This window comes from Anabrus simplex, chromosome 3 (genome assembly GCF_040414725.1).
Source record: "Anabrus simplex isolate iqAnaSimp1 chromosome 3, ASM4041472v1, whole genome shotgun sequence".
Lineage (NCBI taxonomy): Eukaryota > Metazoa > Arthropoda > Insecta > Orthoptera > Tettigoniidae > Anabrus > Anabrus simplex.
In genome coordinates, this window is record NC_090267.1 from 87,493,686 (window position 1) to 87,520,836 (window position 27,151).

The window sequence follows — 27,151 nt, forward strand, 5'->3', positions numbered from 1 at the left end:
ATCTAGAAGAACGATGAGTTCCTCATTCTAGGCGATATGAATTCAATGGATGGACCCAATGAACCTTAGTACTGTTCTTTCACCTCAACCTTCTTTTCGGAAGAATAAAAATCCCAAGGATAATGTGCGCGTCCATGGACCAGATTCAAACCGAGACGCAAATATGAGGTGGGGACGAGAAGTGGACGGCAAGTTGACGGAAGTGGACAGCAAGTGTCTGAGAAGTGGAGTGCAGTGACGTGGCGTGGAAAGCAAGTGGACCGTGTGAAAGGGCCCTTATGGGTTAGCAATAATTTTATCATAAAGTTATCAAAGTAAATGTAGTGCCACTTCCCCCAGTATGACTCTGTCAGGTGTAAAACCACCTGTTCTCCTAATAATAAATTCTGGTCCCGTGTTTCCTTCTTCCCCTTGTAAATCTCACTTCGGAAGGTAGCCATTTCCACTGTCAGCAATACCTCATGATTTAATACCTCATTTGGTGGTTTTCCCTGGGAGATACTCTTTCAAGATAAATCTTCGCTTGAAACCTATCATAGCTTAATCTACTGTGAATTCCCGGCCAGGTACATACAAAATTCCGAATTTTTCGGTAAGGTGCAGAGCTGGTCTTGCTTTGTATAGAATATCGTAATTTTCATCTTGTGATGTTGGCCTGTGTCGTAGGTACGACATCCTAACTGTTGTAAAAGCTTCAATTATTATGTTTACTATATTTTATTAAATACTAGATTATCTTTTATTAAATGTTAAATATGACTAATACAGGGTTTCCCTGTAAATATGTATTATAAATTTGTATAACCTCAAATACTTATTGTGTATAAGTTTAACCTCAAAATCTATATAGTCGAAAGATGTAAAAAACTCTATAATGTTCGTATATTAGTTGTATTCAGCTATAACTTGGTACATAAGAAGGATTCTGGGAACTTACTGTAAGGTTTATTATCCAGATACATGTAGAGACATTAGGAATGTTGGAGAGATTTCCATGTGTATTGGTAAGCAGTAATCAAAAGTTTGAGCTGGATCCATTACTGGAGTACTCCATTCGACTAGCTGGTCGATCAATGTTTCCAGTGTGTTCCATTTAGTGTGTTGTAAGAACCCTTCCCAGAAATTGATAATTCTAGACGGTTGATCGAACAGTATATATATGGAGCTGTCAGTCATTTCAAGAGAATGTGTGTTATAGTGAGCGAGTCAGTGTTGTTGATATCTGTACTTTTCAGAATCGACTTCAGGGTACTCCGCTATAGAGTGTTGTATTTTGACTTGCTATTATATGTAATTGTGTGTTGTGACTTACAGTGACAATAAAGTAGTTTACACAAGGAAGTGAACGCGTTCTTGTGCGATATTTATTTATGTTAAATAAAATCGCATTGAGAGCGACACCTGTTTACACAGTTACTTAGATGTAAATATTGCCCAAGTTTCGTAAACCTTTTCAATGTCATTACCTGCTTTACTAACGGGCACACGCAAAAGTCTCCCTAGGAAGTAATCGTCTATTTCAGGTTAAACAACCAATCCCATATAAATTAGAACTCCTATATATGCCCTTATTTCATCAACGTTAGTGTCTTGCCAGATAGTATCATCAGTGCCAGTTTTTCTTTGTATATATTTCGCATGAATATTTGTGTGCTCTGTTACTAGCTCATAAAATTTTGATCCCACAAATAATTCAAAAACAAATTTTTCTGAACTCCCAGAAGGTAAATCGTGATTTAGACCAGCATTGTTTTCCCATATTTTCAGTTCATCAAAACGAATATTGTGACTCCAGATATCACTAGTAACATTTCTTTGTAGCCCTGTCCCTCAATCTTCACACAATATTTGTTCATGCACATAATTCTTGGAATCATTATCACTACTAAATTCATCAGAATACAATTCTGAACCATAACTAGAAGGCTTGCATTGACAATTTCGCATTCTTTCATACCTTTTGACACAACTCCGCGGTTAGACAACATAGTGTGAACTAGAACAAGAATAATCTCTAACAGAAAGACTATATTTATGAAGTAGGTCTGCTTGAGAAATACACACAGAAAGTGCTGTCAAGAAGTGCTTTACAGCTTGCCGAGTCAAGGGAATACAGTGTGGTTTCACAAGACTCTTCAATGTATCTCTCATCACACTAATGAATGCGCGTGACAAGTGCTTTGGAGTGTTCAGCAGGGCAGGCAGGTAATATTCGAGCACTCTGGAGCGTTAGGGACGGCAAAGAGTTAAATTGTGCCCCTTGTGTTTCACTTATAAGTGGACAAGTTGAAAACATATTAATATTTCAACATTTTGAATAGGAGAAGACTCATAGAATCCTTTGATTATATAATTGAGATAGGCATGTACATATTTGCTATTATGCAGATGTAATTTCAGGTAATTATAAGTAATGTTGGTTTCCGTAAGATGATCCTTCTAGACCACTGATCTCTATACATGGATGGCTGGTAGCTTGGATAGCAGTAAGCCGAATAGAAGATGACTGGCGTAGTAAGATGGCAGCGAGCGCATGGTGCAGTAGACCACGAGGAGCGCGCTTGCTTTGTTTATGCTTAGTTCAGGGATGCCAGGCCTCTTGATTGTAGTTCCACGAGTGTTCTGTGCTGTGTTATTGCAAAGGAAATAGTGGTGTACTTTACGAATTTAGGTTCGTTGCCTTGTAGTATGCCTGTAAATTACAAGATTCAATTTCAATGTGTATGTGTTTATGTGAAATCTGAATGAAGAGTACGGGTTATTAACATGCCGCAGTATTCAGGTTATGGATGTACAAACAGAACCGATCAGCAGAAGGAGAAATCATTTCATCGGTGCCTTTTCTTCTTCTTCTTCTTCTTCTTATTTATCTGTTTACCCTCCAGGGTCGGTTTTTACTCAAACTCCGCGAGGGATCCCACCTCTACCGCCTCAAGGGCAGTGTCCTGGAGCTTCACATTCTGGGACGGGGGATACAACTGGGGAGGATGACCAGTATCTCGGCCAGGTGGCCTCACCTGCTGTGCTGAACAGGGGCCTTGCGGGGGAATGGGAACATTGGAAGGGATAGACAAGAAAGAGGGAAGGAAGCTGTCGTGGCCTTAAGTTAGGTACCATCCCGGCATTTGCCTGGAGGAGAAGTGGGAAACCGCGGAAAACCACTTCCAGGATGGCTGAGGTGGGAATCGAACCCACCTCTACTCATTTGACCTCCCGAGGCTGTGTGGACCCAGTTCCAGCCCCCGTATCACTTTTCAAAATTCGTAGCTGAGCCGGGAATCGAACCCGGGCCTCCGGGGGTGGCAGCCAATCACACTAACCACTACACCACAGAGGCGGACCCTATGGGGAAGTGTCAGTATTTTCTGCAATGTGTGTAAGTCAGTGTGGGGAACTGTGCGAGAGTTAAGTTTTTGTAGTCGTTTTTGGATTCAGTACAATGGGCACAAGTTCGACCGTCGGTTTCGCAGTACTGACTGCTGGTAGAGTAAGAAGTCACATATTTTATCAATGATTTATTCTCAAGTCGAATATGACCTGGTGGTCTACACACTACAATTTTTTTTTTCATTGTGTATGGTAGATAATTCCCCTTAAGAAATCATCTCATTCACTCAGAACTTAGCAGATGCAAACAACCTTCTAATAAACATTTTTGGATGGGGTGGGCATGGGGTGGAGATATGGCAGACATTCAAAAATATTTTGGCTGATTGTTTTGAAAGGTTTTGTTCTTGAATCCTAGCATAATATCCTTGAATTTAATCTGAAACATGAACAGTCTTTGTATAGATGGGTTTTCTTTGCAGCCATGCAGTGTTCGAAACTGGGAGCTTCAGGTACATTTCAAAATCCATGGGAAGGGCAAGGACCTGTATGGAGATGGAGCTGCTATATGGTATGCAAAAGACAGAATGGTACCAGGAGAAGTTTTTGGCAGCAAGGATTATTTTCAAGGCTTAGCCATTATTCTTGACACCTACAGTAACCATAATGGACCACATAACGTAAGTACAAAATAATATATGTCATATTTAAGTACTGTATATATACAGTTAATTCCCACACCCTAAAATTTGTTTTAAGAAACGTATCATAATCTTCACATGCTGTTGCAGAAGCCTACGGGACTCGATCTATAATAGCAAAGGAAATGCAAATTACAGTTTTCATTGATTTAATGTTAATATGTGCAATAAATGATTAAAATTGATAATTCCATGCTTCCTTTTCTCTATTCATTGTCTCTTTCACCGTCATTACTAAGTGGAAGAATCATATTTGTCATCTCCATCTTCCCTTAGAGTATCATTCTCGGTTCCGTCAGTTAATTTGAGATACCAAATTTTTTGAAGGATTTTTCTATCAGTGGTTGTGTAATGGAGTCCCTAGCATGTTTAAACCACTCCCAACTTCAGGTCGTGTATGACCGCTTGATTTTTCCATTCTGCATGAATTCGTGTATCAGCCATTCATTGCTGCATATTTTGCTGTTTCACTGGTGCTTTGAATTGTCAGTTAATACACACATCTAGTTGTTGGAGGACAGAGGTTAGGTCCCCAGGCGTAATCACCAAATCAGATTTCCCTTATTGGAATTTCTGTCCCACTTCTTGAGTTGTGTCCAAAGAACCTGTGTCCAGCACCAACATGTTATGTAAATTAAGCAAAGCGCTTGGGCAATATTGCTAAACCGGCGTCAACCACAAGGCCCCTGTTCATCCATCCTTTCGGACTCTCTTTCGCCAGTACACTTTTCATTGATACTTTCAGAATGATGTTTCTTTTAAACATTGCGCAGGGTGAGCTTTCATCCATCGCCAGTTAAACACAACATGACTGTACACATTTGTTTTTCTTTGTTGCCAGTTCGTATCATTATGCTGTATTCTCTCTTCCTGTTGACAGTGTTGTCTAGTGGCATTTCAAAATAAACCGGCGTTTACTCTCTACGTTTCCAATTTGTGATAGTAAATATGAATATTCTTGGCACAAATTTTTTATGTAGCAATGAAAACTCGCTACCTTTTCTTCATAATCATTTGGAAGCCGTTGAGCGATGCTGGTTCTTCTTCGGAAACCTAATCCATTGTGATTAAGAAAAAGTCTTGCAAGTTAGGCCTGGGTAGCTTTGAAGCCCATGCCTAGTTTTTTGGTTGTAGCTACAGCTTTCAGTTGGCATATTTCACTTGTAACTGCATATCTGTACTGTCTCTTGTCGTCTACATAATCATACAAACTTTTTTCGAGGTCTTGATGCTTTGAATTTTTGGGCATGAAATCCTGGCGATTATTGTTTGTTTTTTGATGTCACGCTTTGTTTTTTCATCATTTACAAATACAATTTTCTGACATCGTACTTTCTTCCTGCTGCCCAGTTTCCGATGTTCTCTGCATCTTCAATAGTCTTAAGCTTTTCTTTAGCCATGAATGAGCGATAACAAGTACTTGTAGCCACACTTAATAAGTGGTTCACACTTCACTTCTAACGTGCTACTGATATCTTACATACCTAGGCTGGACAATACTGTAGTATAACGGGATCCTTGTTTGAGGGGAAGTGGTACCAACCTCATTTCAAATAATGCATGTGCCCAAGTTTTTCTTACCTAAATACCAGAAGGAAAAAAAAAAAAACCATGAGCATAGTACCGTATTTACTTGCATATTAGACCCCTTTTTCTTCCACTTTTACAGCGAAAATAAGGGGCGTCCAGTATGCGATAATCACAAATTTTGTGCAGTGAACACATGGCTTCTAGGCTAAAAGGAGCTATAAATTATGCATGTAAACATTATACACTATTCTTTAACAAATTATGAATGTATGTTATACTGGCTATTTTTGATGGAAGGCAGTATTTCTAAATGTAAAAAGACAATAAATGCTGAATACGACTTTTAGGCCTACATATAAAATAAATATAGTCAGTTTTAGTTACTCATATCACGTCATTCATTTCATCTCATTAATTCCTCTGATTAGGTTGACGTCAGGAATCGTAAAAACTCGCTACGAAAATTCGTCACACTTCATACTCGACCCCGTAGAGAAAAGGGATAAGGGTATCGTATTATCATATTATGCAACATTGATAGAAAAGAACTTAATGGCAAGTCATATGTCTCTGTCAGTTGAGCAGTAGGCCTACCGCACAGTAGCTGAGTAAATCTAATCACTGCTTTCATTCGAATTATCATCTTGTGTCGCCAGCTTCACTACTGGCATGTCGTCATTCCTATTCCAAATGATGTCATCTTCACTGCCATCTTGTCAGCCATGCATCGAGAGCATTCGAGGTCCCGTCTTTTTGAAACTTGTACAAATATTTTTGTTCCCGACTATAGAGTCCAAACAGTGAAAATCTATTCCCAAATAATTTCTGGAGAGTTTGTGTATGTGTAGCAGAAGCCACTCCTTCCAAATAAGGATGTGCTGTAGAAAACGTGCCAAAGCACCAGCTGATACCGTAACTAGTGTACGTTACCAGTTATACTTCTGAATGTAATACATAGTGACTGGAAGCGTTCTTTGCATAACTGCAGCTATTGAAAGCCAAACCCTTATTTTTAAGTATATTTCATGCTTGTTCTCCCCATTTTTCTCTTATCAGGATTTACCTAAACAGCTGCAAATGAGATGAGAGAGATGGCATTGCTTAGATTAGGTATGCTATCAAGTGCCCGCATAGTGCCAGAAGTTCCACAACGGGAAGATTAAGAATAAATAACAGGAAAGTTTACCACATTTATGGATATCTACAGGTGTGGTGGTAATGAGTTTTATTATCATAATGTTTAATTTCATATGATCCATGTCTCCATTTTTTATTAACGCTTAGTATATTTTGTTTGGCGTCTCTGAAAATTGTTAAGTGGGGACGTAAAATTATTATTATTTGTGAGGGACGTTGGCGAGTAAAACAATAATTATGATTGGATTGTTTTTATCACGTTTTAAACCTACTTCTCTCCGAAAAAACCCTATATTGGTCCGAGTTACAAGATATTAAACGATCACTTTGTTAACCTTTTCCAGTCCAGCGTTGAGGTGACCTCGACATCATGGTTTATTGCAACCGATCCAACGTCGAGCTCACCTCGACATTATGTTTCGTTCTACACGAGAAGTTATTTATTGAAGTTCTTTGACCTGATTGAGGTCGATTAATATCCCTGGAGTTTCTAGATCAAATTTTTGTGCACAAAAGAAGCCGTTCTGTCATCTCCATGGACATAATACGATATATATGTAGCCATGTGTCGTCATGGTTACCCACGGCCTGTCAGCTGTGTTTACAGTGAGTAGTGTTGCACACGTGTTGTACTAGGCATGTTTATCTGTGGAAGCGAATATTCTCGGTTGAATTTGCGATATAAAATCGGCAAACATGAATGAAGAAGAAATACGTATGCACGTTTATTTAGACAGCGGTGACAATGATTATTTATTTGAATTAGACGAAGAGTTTAGAGAACTGTCAAGTGAAGATGAAGGTGTAGTGAACTCCAGCATTGCAAGTGACACTTTAGCGACTGGAACTGTGCGTAAAAAAGTGCAGAATGATCCCGGACCATCATATGCTGTTTCTGAAGATTCAGAAGATGAAGTTCCAGTGACTGCTATAAAAGCAAGAAGACACGCTAATGGGCCGGGGTGGAGGAGGGGATACGGCACACGGCAATGATGACGCTTCTCAGGTCAGGGTTGATAATTTCAGTAAAGGTGATGCTGAACATACTTCCGCATATACAAATGGGAATGCAAACGGCATAGTGTTTACCGGAATGTAACATTTCATGATAGTGAGCCATCTAGACTAAGTTGTTCATCGGGTCAGAAAACTAGACGACTGCAGGTTCTGCTTAGCTGCATCACTCCACTTCAGTTTGTTACATTGTATGTTGCTTTTTACTCCTGCACTGGCGACGAAAATTATTATGGAAACTAATTCCTATGCAATAGAATATACGGTAATAATCATAATAAAAATATAATTATAATTACTAATAAAAATTCTGAGTTAATCTGACTAGGTATAAATGTGCAAAATTAATTTGGACCAGACTGTTGGAACATGTGACAGGAAATTGGACTGCAGAGGGTTAATATCTCGCCTGCTATATTAATAACAACAACCGCGAATATTTCTTAACTAAAGTAAACTTCTTTCCTCATTCCGAGGTGGTGCAGCTCTTTTTAGACAGGCCCCAGTGGAAGGGAATTGCATGTACCATTTTTACCGCAAATCAACCTACCTGCCTTTCGTAAATCTTTGGCAATACGGTACCAGAAATCGAATTCAGGCTCCCGAGAACGGCAGCTAATTGTGCTAACCAATATGTTGGCGGACATTCTTAACTACAAAACACAGACACACATACATGAATGATGCATGCTTGCAGGTCATACATGAAATTATTCACCTATTTGTGCGACGCCATCAGAGCTGCAGTAGGCCAACACTACAGAGGCGGACATTTCTTAAATACAAACACAGATGTACCGTATGACTTACACAAGTGTTTTCATTGCGTGGGTCGCACGGATGAAACTATTCACAAATTTGTGCAATGTCATCAGAGCTGCAGTAAGGCTTGTACCCGCTTCGAAGCGGAATCGTTGTTCTTCTCTGACGAATTACGTTGGGGGTCTTGTATGCAAGATTTCTTTTTTTTCATTTTCTTCGTCTCAAAGAGCCAGGGGGGTTTCTAATATGCGACAGATGCATATTTACACGAGTAAATATGGTATTTGCATATAAATACAATAATATGCAGTTTTGTTGAATTGTGCTTATGGTTGAATCTCTGATGTAAATGCTTGGAATAATTGTTATAGATTTAGCTGTTTTGGTGAAATATTAATCTCCTATTGCATGAATTCCTCCAAGTTAACTGTTTGTAGTTTATATTTGAAAACTGAGTAAAAGATCTTATCAGAATGGAAAATGAAAACTTAAAGAAATTAATTAAAGTTGGTGATGAGGACATACATTATGTTGACTAGCCTAAGACTTTTGATCTCATCAAACATATATAAATGCAAATATTTAATTTTCGTGACTGCATTGTACTCTAAACAAACTTTCAATGTGTTAGATCGTGTTCAGTACATATAGCACAAGTCAAGTACGGAACAAAAATGGGCTAATGGATGCCAGTGGTATCCAAACCCACAAGTTTCTGATTTCATTTTGGTTGCTCTGGTGGCTTGGATCCTCCAATATCCTGTTGGCCATTTTTTTATCCTGTACTTAACATCTCTTTGACGGGTACTATATGTACTGAACACAACCTAATTAGCTGGAAGAGTTTATATCAAATAGATAACTGCAAATATATTTTCTGATAGTTCAGTGTCTGCATGTTAATTAAGGATGTGAAGACCTAGGACAGGAAGTAAAAGAATAGAGGGATTAATAATATTGTTTTTTAAAAGAATACTGTTAGTCATATGATTGGAAAAGATATGAATTTAAGACATTTAGAAAGCGAGTGGAAAGAATAAGATGAATAAATAGATAGGCTCTACAGGGCACTCCATGACAGTTCCCTTGTAGTTTTAGAGGGAAGTAACTTAAGCTCACCGGACAAAAAATTAGTCACCCCTGGAGAAATCATTACAATCATTATAAACACCTGGCTTCAGTTAGGAAGTGAGTCCACAAGGTTGTGCACGTATGTCACATCCAGGTTAAGCCACTCACTGAGGATTTGATCGTGCAGTGCCACCAAATTGCGAGGATGCTCATGTTGGCATTTTACCTGCTGTTCCAATATGTCCCACAGATTTTCAGTGGGGTACAAGTCAGGTGATTTTGCAGGCCAATCAAGATGTAATAGGGTGGGGGTGTGTTCATAAAATCAGTCCCTCTGTTGTCGTCTTGAAAAATCAGCGTATCAATAGCATGCTCATCATGCAGATGTGGAATGTAAAAGATAACACCTGATCATCCAGAATGTTTAAATAAACATGCTGGTTCACGTTAGTGGTCACCACAGTGAGCGGGCCCAATCCATGATACGAAAGAAAAAAAAATCCAATAGATCACAGACTCACCTCTGGCTTGAACCTGATCTTGCACACATTGTGACGTACCCACTTGGCCCACAGATTAATGACAAATTTATAACGTGGCGGGTCACTTTAATATTAAAATAAATAAATGATATGTCATGGTTTCTCCAGAAACAGTATCCCAAGGGCGCCAGTCTTCAAGCTTATGGCTTGAAAACAAAAGTAGATAATTATTAATAATAATAATAATAAATAAAAAATACGTAATGAGACTCAAAAAACTCCCAGGGGTGAGGTGAACGGAACACAAATCATTAAGTACACTAACTTGGAATTTAAGGATCATTAATAATCATTTCATAAAATACAAATTAAAACAGCTATTTATTAAGATGAAAAACGTGACGAAACGGCGTATTAACGAAATCTGAACTTACGGAAGCAAAAGAAAAAGTGAATGAAATTAACTTTAAGAAAATGAACTGTTGCGCGAAGACTTGCAGTAACTTATGCCATAAGCTCACCAAATGTAGACTCTGTTGTCTTGAAGCTGAAGATGGGTGGATCTCTCGTACAGGCTGCCTCATCTGTTGTTGGATTCCAGTCCTACATCCACATTTCCTGTCTTTAACACTTCCTATTGTACTCCTTACATAAAGTCGTAATGAGTCCTAATTTTAAGTGCAAAACCACCATGGGTTATGTTCATGGAGAGAATACCTTCGTATTCTTCCGTATTACGGAACAGTAGCGTAGCTAAACTCATAATAAAAGCTCTCCTCCCCTATACCAGTCAGAACTGGTCTCCCGTTGACTACCTCTCGTCATTGAGATAACAAGTCCCAATGAGAGTAACTTTTGAGTAGAATATACTCAGATGCGAAGTGAACTAAGTTAAAATCTTCTCCGATGTGTAGACGTAGAATCGTAGTAAGAGTATCTTCCAAGCGTGAGAATCAGAATCAGAATGTCAATGTGAGTCTGAATGAGAGTCTGAATGAGAATGTTAGTTAGTGTCCTCTCCAGCCCTTGTCGGTGGTATATATTGGTTCAAAAGTCTCCTTCCATCAGCCATACCACATGGTCCAGTAAGATTCGAGGTCTCATCCCTTCTCCCTTGTATAGCTGTGCATCCATCACGTTGCTTCATTACGTTCATTCACATAGGCTGAACTTTCCCGCTGAAATAAAGCGTCTCGAAGCTGAGTTTGAAAAGTGGGTGTTAATAATGTATTAACGGTCTTTTCATGAGGTGGAGAGGGTAATATCTCTCGTAACCTCGATGACGTACTTTTCCTGGAACTGGGCTGAAATTAGCCTGCTGACTCTGGTCACCTCACAACGGCTATTGGAAAATTTACTGCAAGTTATAAATATGCGTGATGTTGAAATACTTTACCCAATAATTTGTTCGTTCAGAATACGTTATAGCCGCGATACAAAGAAATGAAATGATGATTGAAATGGATGATAAAAACCCTATATATATATATATATATATATATATACATATTAATTTAAAATGACCTATCAGTGATTAAATATATACATATTATCAATTAAATATATAGTTCAATAATTAAAAACATTCAGTGATGTCCCAAACATCACATTCGCCCCTCTGAGCCGGAAACAAGTAGTACTTCGTTGAGGGCTCACACCCACACATTGCCACTTACGTTACACTTGTTTCCAAAACAACTGTACATTCATTCATTACTGTATACAACACAACACTATTTTACAAAATTACAACTTGATGATTCCACCTACAACTTAATAACAGATAATATATAACACTTCAAAATTTCCATTAAAACACAATATTACAACTTAGCGAGTTTCTGATGTCTCACTTTCTCAAATGTTCGTCACCTCTTGCTGATTTTATGAATCCAGTGTATGCAACACTTGACAATTCAATTTAGATCTGTACAAATTTTACACAAACATAATGCATCGTGTTACTCTTTCAAGTGTTTATACGTTCTTGCTGTATGACTATCACTTCCCACACGCTAACACATTCACGTGGTTTTAGCCTAGGGTAAAATTATTGCAAGTCTTTATGAAGACTTCTTATAGTCTACGGGGAATTTACAAATTTTAAACTGCAATATTAATGATCCTCGTTATATAAAATCAAATACTAAATTACCCATACATGGCGTTACGTAAAGAGAACAGACGTAATCTTGGTAATGAACTCGTGTCAATCGTATACACACACATCGTGTAGCAAGCAAAACAAAACTTGGGAAACTCCACCTACCAGAGAGCAGTCACTCCACGCTGCGACAGGTGTATATTATATAAGAGATAAGCGTGGCCTGGCTCACTGACCTATATTCCAGCACTATGGAAAATCCACCGCACTCGTAATATATTTACGTAAACTTCGAATGTTGAATGAACCCAATAAAATGCAATCGCCGTCAGATAATTTATAAGCACAAGGTCCTAGTTTCTTATGTATACGATAAGGTCCTTGATATAAAAGGAAAAACTTTTTTGTGACTTTATCTTCGCTGTTAGATAACATGGGAACTCTCAAAAGAACAAGGTCACCTATCTCAAATTCATCCAATACCTTACGTTTTTGCTGCTTCTTTCGAAGGTTGCCAGCTTTTACTAGGTTTTCTCTGGCCAATCTAACATAAAATTCAGCATTACGCTGCGGCACCTCAGTAATACCCAATACTCTCACCAATTCATTTTGTGGCTTAGTACCGAAATGAACTTGCAAAGGTGTCAATCTAGTACTTTCGTGCTGAACGGCATTGATCCATGTCTCAGTAAGGGATAATTTCGCTACCCAAGCGGAATGCCTCTCGTGAACTAGTGACCTAAACATGCGCGCTAGTTCCTTCATCACCCGTTCACACATGTTCCCCTGAGGATTTCTGATGGATGAATGGACCTGAGTAATACCTAATTCTCTAATTACGGCTTTCCACTTCTTCGATGTAAATTGTGGTCCACTGTCTGACAATATTCTCTGAGGAATACCTAATTCAGGGACATACTTCTCTTGGATTATACGACTACAGGATTTTCCTGTTGCTTTCCTCATAGGGTATAATCTGACCAATTTAGAAAAAGCGTCTATCAAAACGAAAATATATTGAAAGCTGTATTGTCCTTTTACAATAGGACCGAAAAGGTCGATACACACCAAGTCACCAGATTTTTCTGCAATTACTGCCTGACGAGGTCCCTCTAAGTAACGGTTCGGTATCTTACTTCTCTGACATAGATCACAAGTGGCAAGAACCTTTCTGATTTCTCTTCCCATCTTGTCCCAGATAAAATTCTGTTGGATTTCATACAGAACCTTATTAGCACCATAATGCCCTAATTCCCTGTGGATGAACCAAATTAACTCCACACGTAGCGATTTGGGTACACATATAGCCCATTTATGTTCGCTACATTTTCTAGCTAGAAATCCGTCTAACAATTTAAAAACGTGTCTACCGCGAGTCACAGTAACCTGCTCACCTCCCTGAAGTACAGACAAAGGTTCCCTACATTCTTCGTCCACAGACTGTTCCACCAACAGGTTGCGTAATCTGTTTAGAGCAGGCTTTTTGTCCTTACTAAGGCATGCACAAATTAAAATGCCTTCCTGTGTTTTCAGGAAACTTCCTTCATCACACAATTTCTGATCTCTGGACAACAGATCAGCAAGGACATTGTCTTTTCCTTTTATATGCACAACAGAAAAATCGTACTCCTGTAAGGCCAGTATCCACCTACTAACCCTATTGGATGATAGCTTACATGTAGGTATAAATGAAAGAGCATGGTGATCAGTCCTAATCTCAAATTTAACACCTAAAACATACATCCTAAATTTACTTAAGGAATACACAATAGCTAAGAATTCAAGCTCGGTAATGGAATACCGTTTCTCCGGTCCACTTAAACCTCTAGACGCTAATGACACTATTCCTAGGTCTCCGTTGTCATCCTCTTGACATAATACACCAGCCAGACCATAGTGAGATGCGTCAGTGAGTAACACATACTTCTTATTTGCCACGGGGTACTTCAGAACAACTGCTTGCCTGAAACCTTCCTTTAAATCACTAAAAGCTTTGTGGTGACCTGTCCATTTCCACTTACTGCCGGCTTTTAACAAGTCTCTAAACGGCTCAAGTAAGTTTGCAAATCTTAGTACAAAGCGTCTAAAGAAATTGCATACTCCAATATACGACCTTAATTCCTTGATATTTCTAGGTGTACTGGTATTCAATATTTTCTCAATCCTTGTACTCTCAGGCGTAACCCCTATCGCAGATACACGGTGTCCCAAAAATGTGACCTCCTGTCTACCAAAAACACACTTATCTAACTTCAAAGTAAAACCAGCACGCTCTAACTTAGTAAACACCTTCTCTAAGTGACACAAATGCTCTTCAAAGGTCCTAGACGCAATCACCAGATCATCAATATAAACCGTGGCGAAATCACCTGTATCATCACCTAATGCAATATTTAATGCTCTAATTAAGGCTGCAGAACTAGTCTTCGTCCCGTAGGGAACGCGCTGAAACTGATACAAGCTGTACTTATGACTAAATGCTGTCAGAGGCCTGTCCTCTACTCTCAAAGGAATCTGCCAAAAACTACTTCTTAAATCAACAGATGAAAACCATTTTTTACCCTCAAAGCCCTGAATTAACTCTTCAACAGTCTGTGATTTTAACTGGTCAGTACAAATACGTCTATTCATATCCCTCCCATCAATGCAAATTCTAACGCTCCCATCACTCTTAGGCACAACGATTAAAGAATTTACATACTGGCTATTAGACACTTCAATTATCCCATCAGCTAACATAGCTTGTATCTAATCGTCAACTGCCTTGGCATATTTGTGTGGGATAGCATACCGTGGCCCGCTGAAAGGACTGTCATCCAGCACTGAAAAAGAATGTTCATAAACATGTGTTTTACCAGGTTTCTTAGAAAAAATCTCAGCGTGTTCACATAACACTGCCAACAATTCGTCCCTCTGGACTTCCTCTAATTTACTGTTACTCGCAGCTTCAAATAAGGCATCCTTCTGATCCTCTTTCAACCACAACTGGCATAAATTAAACCCCTCACTGGGTTTCTCCTCATATCTAGAAACCTCAATAACACTCCACATAGCACAAACATTCGTTTTCCTCTGAATTTCATTTTTCAGTTCGAGTTTGACATACTTATTATCCCACTTCACATTTACCGTTGCATCAGCGTAATCTAGCTGAGCCGATTTTAAAGTCAGCCAGTCACATCCCAAGATGAGATCAAATACAAGGTGAGGAATAACCAAACATACCTGTACTGAAATAAAACCCTCTATACAAATCGGCACCGCAACCTGCTTGCATATTTGTTTCGACTTTTTACCAACAGCTGTAATAATGAATGTAGACTTAACAGGCATCTCTTCTATCATAATACCCTGTTTAACTAAAGAGTCATACCATTCTGAACTTATACATGATTTCTGACTTCCAGTATCAATTAACGCGTGAACATACGCCCCCCAAACTTCTAATTGAACCACAGGATTAATCTCTTCTTCACCCGAATCTAAATAATTATTATCTGGTTCACACATAAGGTCTTCCTTAACATCTAGGTCATATGGCAATAGTTTCATAACACAATTCCTAACTACTTCCTGGTAAGGCTGGAATTCTGACCCATCATTACAGCCTGCATTTAGTTTAAAGGTTGCGATCGTGTACCTACACTTGGCTCGTTAGTACCTTGTCCTCTGACTTGTTGGGTATTTCCCGTTCTATTTTCAGGTGCGCCACCCCTACCGTTATGCCTTGGCTGAAACTGATTACGATTCTCGTAGTTTGGCTGTCTCTTATTGTCCCTTGGTTCACTATGAGGAACAAAATTATGTGAGTTTCCTGTTCTATGCCCAATGTTTCCTAGTGCATCAAAACTCCCTAATAACTGCTCCATTTCCTGAATAGTTTTTATACTTTGCAAACACGCTGCTTCGCGTACCCTGTCTGGAAAATGTCGTAACAGTAATCTGACTACATCTGAATCAGCCGTGATTCCGTCTAAATTCTGGCAAATCATAACATGTGACAAAAAATACTCAGTCATAGAGACACATTCATTATGTTTGAATTTCCCAAATACTACCCTTTCTCTTTCACGGCTTTGAACGTTTTCGTTCCAGTATTTGTCTGTGAACTTCGTCTTAAATTCCTCCTGACTTTTCATGTTACTTTTATAGACTGAAAACCAGGAACGCGTCTCTCCCACAAAAGCATGATCAATAATGTCGATCGCCTCTTCCCAGTCCATAAACCCTTCCTCAATCCGTTTCCCAAACCGTTTTTCTACTATTTTAAGAAATTCTAATGGGTTAGTTTGTTTCCCATTGAACTTCGGTAATTCGATTTCCTTACTGTAAATCCCTCCATGACTTTGTCTCTCAGTGTTACCTTGCCTTTCTCTTACTTCTCGTCGTATGCGTGCTTCTGCCATCGCTATGCGGTTATCTACATCTTTATCTCTTCTTTCAATTTCATTCACTACAGTGTTCTGTTTTTCTTTCAATGTCTTAATTTCCACTGTATTGCCTTCTACTATCGCAAACTTTTCTCTTTGTTCCCTAGTGTTGTCTTCTATTATACACTTAACGGTATCGATCTTGTTTTGTACCTGATCTTTAAATTCTTTTATTTCTTCCTTTTGGATCTCAACTTTATTTTTAATACTTGTCACCTGTGTCTCTAACTCCTGTCTAGTGTTGTTGCTTTCTTTTTCCATTAATCCCAACAACTCACTCCTCTGCTCTACAAATTTCTTTTCTACCTCTTGTTTGTTTTGCTTAGTTGTCTCTTTCTGTTCCTCTATCTGCTTGTTAAATCTTTCATTTTGCTTAAATAATTCTTGTAACTGTTTGCTATGTTCGTCCATCCTTTTATTAGCTTCGACCTTGTGTTCATTCAATGCCTTACTTAATTCTCGTTTAGTTTGTTCTACTTCATTTTTAATTTCTGATTTAGTTTGTTCTACTTCATTTTTTATTTCTGATTTAGTTTGTTCTACATCTGTTTTAATTTGTTCTAATTCCTTTTTTATTTCGGATTTATTTTGTTCCATTTCATTTTTTATTACTATCCTCTATCTTACTTAACATTAACTGCATCATTTCAAGTAACTGATTATTATTACTCTCACTGTTAGGACTAACCTCCGTCTCGCCCCCCATCGTACTATCGTCTGAATCTAACGTAACTTCGTCATTCCTACTCTTATTCCCTTCGCTATCTTCACTCCTAATATCAGTTTCTTCCTCTACACATTTATCTAACTCATCCTTAGAATTACCTAAAGTACTACCCTTCAGCACGTGTCCACTACGCAGCGTCATGTCTTTCTCCTCTTGCTCGGCCATGTTACCCCCAAAATCAAACACACTAGAAAAATATACTGTGGATACACAACAGTTACCCCCAAACTACTGAGTTTATCCTTCTATACCAGTACTTAATGATTTACGAGCCCCTCAGTTGTGGCGACAATTTGTGACGTACCCACTTGGCCCACAGATTAATGACAAATTTATAACGTGGCGGGTCACTTTAATATTAAAATAAATAAATGATATGTCATGGTTTCTCCAGAAACAGTATCCCAAGGGCGCCAGTCTTCAAGCTTATGGCTTGAAAACAAAAGTAGATAATTATTAATAATAATAATAATAAATAAAAAATACGTAATGAGACTCAAAAAACTCCCAGGGGTGAGGTGAACGGAACACAAATCATTAAGTACACTAACTTGGAATTTAAGGATCATTAATAATCATTTCATAAAATACAAATTAAAACAGCTATTTATTAAGATGAAAAACGTGACGTAACGGCGTATTAACGAAATCTGAACTTACGGAAGCAAAAGAAAAAGTGAATGAAATTAACTTTAAGAAAATGAACTGTTGCGCGAAGACTTGCAGTAACTTATGCCATAAGCTCACCAAATGTAGACTCTGTTGTCTTGAAGCTGAAGATGGGTGGATCTCTCGTACAGGCTGTTCATCTGTTGTTGGATTCCAGTCCTACATCCACATTTCCTGTCTTTAACACTTCCTATTGTACTCCTTACATAAAGTCGTAATGAGTCCTAATTTTAAGTGCAAAACCACCATGGGTTATGTTCATGGAGAGAATACCTTCGTATTCTTCCGTATTACGGAACAGTAGCGTAGCTAAACTCATAATAAAAGCTCTCCTCCCCTATACCAGTCAGAACTGGTCTCCCGTTGACTACCTCTCGTCATTGAGATAACAAGTCCCAATGAGAGTAACTTTTGAGTAGAATATACTCAGATGCGAAGTGAACTAAGTTAAAATCTTCTCCGATGTGTAGACGTAGAATCGTAGTAAGAGTATCTTCCAAGCGTGAGAATCAGAATCAGAATGTCAATGTGAGTCTGAATGAGAGTCTGAATGAGAATGTTAGTTAGTGTCCTCTCCAGCCCTTGTCGGTGGTATATATTGGTTCAAAAGTCTCCTTCCATCAGCCATACCACATGGTCCAGTAAGATTCGAGGTCTCATCCCTTCTCCCTTGTATAGCTGTGCATCCATCATGTTGCTTCATTACGTTCATTCACATAGGCTGAACTTTCCCGCTGAAATAAAGCGTCTCGAAGCTGAGTTTGAAAAGTGGGTGTTAATAATGTATCAACGGTCTTTTCATGAGGTGGAGAGGGTAATATCTCTCGTAACCTCGATGACGTACTTTTCCTGGAACTGGGCTGAAATTAGCCTGCTGACTCTGGTCACCTCACAACGGCTATTGGAAAATTTACTGCAAGTTATAAATATGCGTGATGTTGAAATACTTTACCCAATAATTTGTTCGTTCAGAATACGTTAGCCGCGATACAAAGAAATGAAATGATGATTGAAATGGATGATAAAAACCCTATATATATATATATATATATATACACACATATTAATTTAAAATGACCTATCAGTGATTAAATATATACATATTATCAATTAAATATATAGTTCAATAATTAAAAACATTCAGTGATGTCCCAAACATCACAACAACAAGGATGAAATGCTTCATTCGGCCTTCAGTGTATTCAGCGACATGCATCATTGGAATACAGGCAAAAGCGTGATTCGTCATACCACATTACGTTCCGCCAATCAGCTACTGTCCACGTTCGATGATTTCTAACCCACTGAAGACTTTCAGCTTTATGCGTCTGTGTGAGCAATGGCCTCTTGCGAGGTGACCGACTCCAAAGGTTCATTGCATACAGTTCCTGTCACAATGTTCTCTCGCTAACAGGATGGGATGGACCTTCATTCACTGATTCCAGCAATTCCTGCCGGGTTCGGAAGTGATTTTAATTCACAAGCCTTGAAACGCATCTCCCATCCCTTTCAGTCAGGATCTTTTTCAGACCACAATAAAATTCTGATGTCGTTTCTCATCGCCACGTGTAATACCACTACTTGTAGACACGTTGAACAGTCCGCTGCGAAACAGCAAGAAATCCAGCAACTTCGTGCACCGTATGGCCAAATGCGATTGCCTGTTTTTGCCACTCTGTCACATCCTTACATCTACCCATGTTGACGTACACTGTCCGCTTGTAACATCAATGTCTCACTGATTGCTACTGCCTTATGCTCACATAGAGGCAGTACACACGCGGTTGAGCACAGGACTTGTTTGCTGCGCCATCTGTACAGTCTTAACAGTCCATTTGTGCGTGCACACTAGGTGACTAATTTTTTTTGTTCGGTGAGCTTATATGGGGTATAAGAATGAAAGAAGGCTTAAAATGACAATCAGGGTCAAGTAAATCTTATGTACATATTAGTTTTAGAGATTCAGTTTTGGAATAGAATGACAATCAACAGCCTGATAGATAACCTACAAAATAACTCCAGGGGCATAGTTTTCAAGATAAAAACACAATGGTAGTACTGCACATATACTTATGCCGAGGGTCCACTATTTATTTGTTACAGACGATATTAAATCTGATGATTATGGTATCTGAAATGCATTCTGTTGAGTGCAATTTTTAAATTATACAATACACAGCGACATGTGGTATTATCCAAACAATGCATTGGAACTGTTTGTTAGGTATCTTTCATTTGAAATCGGTTTAAGCATACGTTTTTATGATTTTTTTTCACTTTTGTCAAATATCCCTATGGTTATCTTTTAAAATAGACTGGGAAATCGGTCAGCAGTATTTATTGAATTACAGGTGTGCAATGGCTTAAAATAACCAGAGTTAAAAAAAAAATTGCATTGATTCTACACCGTGTATGTAGTTATTAGGAAAGAAAAAATATTTTATTAATTACTCATGATCGTAAGTTCTTATTTTTAAAATGCATTCTGCTGGTGTTAGACTGTGTTGAGTTATATTTCGATATTAATTTATCCTTTGTTGACTGACTGACCTTTGAAAAGGGCATGCCTGTTAGCCACGATCGTTGATACATCGATCTTTAATGGTCTGACACAGTGGTTAGCCACTTCGAGTCCCGATGGGGGGAAAAAAAATTACCATCAGAATATTGGTTGGTAATGTAAGAGTGATAACACACAATACAATTTCTTATCACTAGATTGTGTGCCAAAAGCCTGGATCCAATTCCAAACCTCTCCGCAGTGTTCATTTAGAGTAAGTGCATATTACGCTATTGATGTTAATTTTTGTGCTGGATGGGAATATTAAGCCTTGAACAGACCCCTTGGCATTATTTAACAGGAGTGGGCTATGTACCGACACAGAGTTTCACCCTCTCCTTACGTCATAATCTCATGTGGAGATCGCCCGTGTGCATCAAATAGAAAGACCTGCACCAGGCAAGTCGGACATGGCCTCAGACACTTCCAGCACTAAAAGCCATACACTAAATAAATGAATGTGCCTCTAAAGTGTATTTTATTATATTAATGTTTGTTATTAATTTTGAAGTGTGATCCCTTGCTACACTTTCTTGGTACGTTCTCTATCATAACAATAATTCCACAGGAAAATATTTTCCATTAGTATCTTCCAGAAAGAAATGCTTTATGTAACTCATCAGCCAACTACTCAGACGCATGTATTGCTTCAGTGCAGTTGCATGAAAATATAAGTATTAGGACTTTTTGGTGGCATTTAGTTAGATGTTTGCCTCTTGTGCTCAGGATTATGTAATCAAATTTCGGCACATTTGATAGGCATTTAAAGATGCTTAAATGAAGAGGCCCATTCCAGTTTATCACTGATAATTTAAATATATTGCTAGGCAGAATGCCTGCATTTTGACAACTTCAGTAATTGAAGTATATAAAATGCACAGCCTTATTAAGTACTAGCACAACATACTTGTCATTGATGGGTAGTTTATGATATCGCTGACATACATCGGCCGTTACCATGCTTGGTTTCACTGATTGGCAGTGTCATTTCAGTACCCCACGGTATTCAAACTCTTTAGTTGTATTTCCAGAATGGAAACAAATAGTTATTTACAACTGCTCACTCTTAAAATGGCAACATGTAACTGACTGTGAGAAAAGCAGTGAGCGTGGAGATCACCTGTTCTTTTCAGTGTTTTTGTCGTGACTTGCTTATTGTCATTGTAAAGCAGACTTCACTGGGAACTGTAGGCATTTGAACTCTGGAATAGGGATAAGAGGATCCTAGGAATTAATACTTTCTCATCTTTACCACAGCGTGTTAAAATAACAACTCAAACAAAGATGACAGGTTATTATAAATTGAAATCTAAAGACAGTCACTTTATTGGCAGAGGATGCAGTTGACCGTGTTCAAATCAGTCATCAGTCAATCAATCAACACTGACCTGCATTTAGTGCTGTTGCCCTGTTGGCAGATTCCCTGTCAGTCATTCATTTCCTTAGTCTTTTCTTAAATGATTTCAAGGAATTTGAAAATTCATTGAACATCTCCCTTGGTAAATTATTTGATTCTTTATTCCTCTTCCTATAAACAAATATTTGCCCCAGTTTATCCTCTTGAATTCCAAATTCACATTATGATCATTCCTACTTTAAAAAACTCCATTCAAGCTTATTCTTCTGCTAATATCATTCCTTGCCATCTCCCCACAGACAGCTTGGAACATACCACTTAGTTCAGCAGCTTGTCTCTTTATTCCCAAGTGTTCTCAGCCCGGAGTTTTTAACATTTTCATAACACTGCTCTTTTGTCAAAAATCACCCATAACAAATTGTGCTGTTTTCCTTTCCTTTGCTTTCCTTTGGATCTTTTCTAATTCTTAAACCAAGTAATCCTGACGTGGGTCCCATACACAGGAACCATACTCTACACACCCTCTCCTTCATCAAGGGTTATAAACTTCTCCTTCACATCCTAACTACAACCTATACTGTTGGTTTTTTTTAATTATGGACATTCGAGTTTAGGCTTTAATTAACAATGAAGCAATAGGCCTGTTGCAAAATGAGTTATACCAATATTCCCCTTGTTGAATTCTGCATTAGAGTTTATAAGACAAATTGTTTTTGAAGTTAATTATTTTTCATTTGTGGTTGTAGTAAATATTGTCCAGGTTTATGGCTTCTTCTCTAGGAACTGCTCACTTAAAAATATGTACATGGAAAACTATTTATCTGATGGTAATGAAATTTTTTTTAATCTTATAGCCACATGTATTCATAATTTAATACTTAAGTTACAATTTTCTTCAACCTCCCAAAATAAAGTTCTTATAATTTTTCTACAGCAACAAGTTTTCTCAGCCTAGAATATACAACCAGAAACTTGGGTTGTTTTTTTTTTAAGCACTCAGTTAGTTGTGGTTATCAGAAACTACAACCACTTAATTATACAATATGATACTGAATTTATGAAGAGTAATATTGATGGGAGAGCCTCCGTTGCTCAGACGGCAGCGCGTCGGCCTCTCACCGCTGGTTACCGTGGTTCAAATCCCGAATTTCTATAAAATAATTTGTATATAAGTCAATACGGACCAAAATGGTGAAAATAGTCGGTTCAAATCCCGGTCGTTCCATGTGAGATTTGTGCTGGACAAAGCGGAGGCGGGACAGGTTTTTCTCCGGGTACTCCGGCTTTCCCTGTCATCTTTCATTCCAGCAACACTCTCCATTCTCATTTCATAGCATCTATCAGTCATTAATAAATCACTTTAGGAGTGGCGACCCCATCGTACTAATAGCCTATATCTACTTCATTCATTCCATCCCTGACCCGGTCAATGACTGGAAAACAGATTGTAGGTTTTCATTTTCTCATTTTCAATATTGATGGGAAGTTGTGTGTGCACTGTACCGTACAATTAAAAACCTAAAACATACTCCTCACTCCAGGATGTCAGAGATATTTGTGTGCTTCTTTGACAAGGAGTAAAGTCCCATAAATGAAACAGTAGGTCACTTGTTGAAGTTAACTCCACAGAGGAGGCGTGTGTAATGTGTAGAAACAATTTTATGAACAGTTGTAAATGATAGCCTACAAATATACTTTATTTTAAAAATTTATGTGGCTATAGAATTTTGTAAATACTTTTTCAGGTTATTTTTCATCCAGATGAAAAGATGACATGGGTCACATTTAATCATATTTAATTTAAGGGTATTACTAAACTTTACAAAATTTGCTCTCGTAAGAGACTTCTGGTACTGTATGGTACCAGGCTATTATTGACAACCCATAGAGCCAATTTACATGCAAATAGCTTTTCATGCCTTCCCTTCAATGAATATCTTCAGATTTGATCAAATGAATCAGTTAGCAGAAAAATAAAAACGCCACCCTTCCCAGGATAACTTATTTACCATTTATTGATAATGCTTTCTATCATTCAATTTACACCACAGTTAAGATTCAGTAAATTGTGATCACTCGCTACAATCACTTTTTTCTTTTCCTGTCAATCTCCGTATAGTTGATTATCTTATCTCCTCTTCCAAAAATGTCCAGTTGCATACTATCTTTGAAGATGAGCCTTGCACCTAGAATTTCATGTTTCTCATTCTCAACATTTTCATAGATTTCAAATTATTGTATCACCTATCCTATCTCTATAATAAACACTACAGTTCCGAAAGAAAATTTCTGTATCTATAACATCTCGTTGTAGCCATGATTCAACTCCTATTATGATATCTGGTAAATTGTTTATTTATTTATTTAAACTGTTTCTGCCCACATTGGAGCACCAAAATCAACTTTATACAATAAAATCTCCAAAAAATAAGTCAATCAAAGAAATATGTTCATTTTCTAACACTTGATCATTTCTTCTCTTCCCAAAACTTCTTCATTCTAGATGATCTTGCAGCCCGTTCTTCTGCCGATATAACATACTGCTTAAGTTTTGATGTTTTAAGTGATTGTTTTATATTTGTTGTTTAGAATCTTCTTCTCTGTTTTCAGTTTGCTCTGTAATAATTTTCAATTCATCCAAATCCATTTGTATTTCTTTAAACCAAGTGTTTTTTGTTTTACTATTCCAAAAGAAATCAAAAAGTTGTTTTAGGAGTCTAAAATTTAGCAAACGGTATATATGTTTAAAAAAATACAATCCTCCGTTTTCTCGTCGTGTCAGTAATTGATTCACTTTCCTTGTAAATGACTGAATTGGGTAAAACTCTCCACTGGCCATTAACCTGGTGTTTTTTTAATTAATAATTGGGTATTTAGTTTGAATAATGTTTCATTTGCATACATTGCTTCTGGTTTGATGACGGAGTTATAATGGCGAAATTTAGCATTAATTGAAAGAGACTGGTTTTTGTAACTTGGCCATGCAATTTGTTGTGCTCATCTCAGTTTTAGAGTTCTTTCATTGTGTTGGTCATATGGACGAGACTATTCACAAATTTGTGCTATGTCATCAAGCTGCAGTAAGGCTTGTACCCGCTTCGAAGCGGAATCGTTGTTCTTATCTGACGAATTATGTTGGGGGGTCATGTATGTGAAATCTTTTTTTTTTTCAATTTCTTCATCTCGAAAAGCCAAGGGGGGGCGGAGGAGGAGGGGGGTTCTAATATGCGATGGGGTCTAATACACGAGTAAATACGATATTTGCATATATACAGTAATACCTGAAAGGAACACTTAAGGCTTCAAGATAAGCAGTTTTGCTGGTGTTGTCATATAATGAGACTGGATGAATCCCAGCCTGTAAGTTGTTCCTTGGACATGAAGCACCGAGCAAAGGAAGAGGAAGGCCAAAGGCAAAATGGAAATGATCTATTGAATCTGCTCTGCAGGAGGGAGTACAATAAGATCTGGTGGTAACGACACATGATGATCTTAAGTAAATTTGGGAGTGCCTAATTGAAAGGTCTAGGTACGGTCAAGAAGGAAGAATAATTATTATCAGGACTAATGATATCATGCAAGATAGCTAGTATTTTCAGGAGAAGACTAATATGGTATAAGAATGAGGTATTGAATCTGACCTGAAGAGCACTAGTTCGCAATTCAGAATGTTTGTTCCAGGTTTCCATATTTTCCTATACTTTGAAATTGGTAGTATTATAAATGCAATTTGTGCTGTCGGGACATAATCATATTTGTACTCAATTGCTGTTTTTTTGGGCAATATTCACTATGAATAGAAATTTGTTTTGTGTTTGGCAGCATCAACACCCATACATATCAGCCATGGTGAATAATGGCTCCCTGCACTACGACCATGATCGTGATGGCACTCATACTCAGCTGGCAGGGTGTGAGGCCAAGTTCCGCAACCTGGACTTCGACACTCATATTGCTATCCGGTACGAGAGGGATGTACTAACTGGTATGTTCATACAGATGCGTAACCTCTCCCTTTGGGATATGTGATAGAGGCAGGGAATACTACCAAAGAGGCAGGGTTGGAAAATAAGTAATATTGCATGTTTGATACTGTGTGGCTCAATGTTATCCGTGGTTGAGGGAGCATGTGTAGTATTTGAGAAATGTGTTGTCTGTTGGACTGACTATCCTGAATGAGATCTTGTGTTACATTTGATGTGTGCGGACTTAATGTTTATCGTTTATCATTTCTGATTATTAAAATATCAGAGTAAAGTAATAACTACCAATCTGCGACCTGAACCTAAGTACATTTGGTCTTGATCATAGCAATCTTGAAACTCTGTGTTGTAACTCTCTTAGTTGCTGTACATAATGATTGCAGGAATATTCCTAAATATTTTAGGTAATGATGACTAGTAGTAATTCATAGGTAAAATTAATGTAGAGAATTATGTACATAAGATTATACTTTGGTTGTTATAATGTTAGGTAGACTTAAATTTTTAGGCTCTTACAGTCTAGATTGCAACATCATATAAACAAAAAAGAAAGTGTTCATGGTGCAGTAGCTCAGTAAGGACCTTGGTCTGCCATGATGACTGCTGTCCAGCCTGATGGCTTGCAGATTTTGGAGTGTCATGTGGTCAGTGTAATGACATTACGAGCCGTATTGATTGTCTGTCACATTTGGGTCCGCAGCCTTCCTTATCACAGAGCTCCTCAGTTGGTGTCGTGAGGTTGAGTGAACCCCATTCCAATCCTTAATATAGAATTACAGTAAAATCCCCAGACTGGCCGGGAATCAAACCTGGGACCTCCGGGTAAGAGACAGGCACACTAACCGTGCATGAGGTGGCTGTCTGTCTAGACAATCAGATGAGCTGAGTGCTGAAAATTCTCTGTAGAGTTTTTCATGTTTTATATTCTTTGGGAGTTGAGTACCTTATCTTTCTTATAAACTTATGGTACAGTGAAACTTCTTCTTACAGATACCTTTAAGATGTGGACATTCCCCTTATATGGACAGAATTTTATGTCCCGACATAAATCCGAGCTCTCTTTTGCAGACACTCCTAAGTATGGACACAGATACCTATTCTACATTCCCAAAGTATGCTTTTACCTCTTCACTGCAGATACAATAGAGTGAAGATTGAAGTGATGACAGTGTAGGTTTATACATTTCAAAAGATGTATGAGTGCAAATAAATGCAGTGCAGGTATTTCGTGCAAATGTTTGTGTTCTTATGCTGTACATGGTAGTCTGCTGAGTTTCGGCAATTATAGGTATTTGTA

The 27,151-nt window shown here is 38.1% G+C and overlaps 1 protein-coding gene across 1 annotated transcript in view; it reads left to right on the forward strand.

Moving 5' to 3' along the window:
- Positions 1-27,151, forward strand: part of LOC136866005 (vesicular integral-membrane protein VIP36) — a 189,530-nt gene that overhangs the window by 38,476 nt on the left and 123,903 nt on the right. The window contains exons 3-4 of the mRNA XM_067142614.2: positions 3,810-4,007; positions 25,694-25,856. Coding sequence (XP_066998715.2) covers positions 3,810-4,007; positions 25,694-25,856 — 361 coding nt within the window. The remainder of the gene's footprint in view (positions 1-3,809; positions 4,008-25,693; positions 25,857-27,151) is intronic.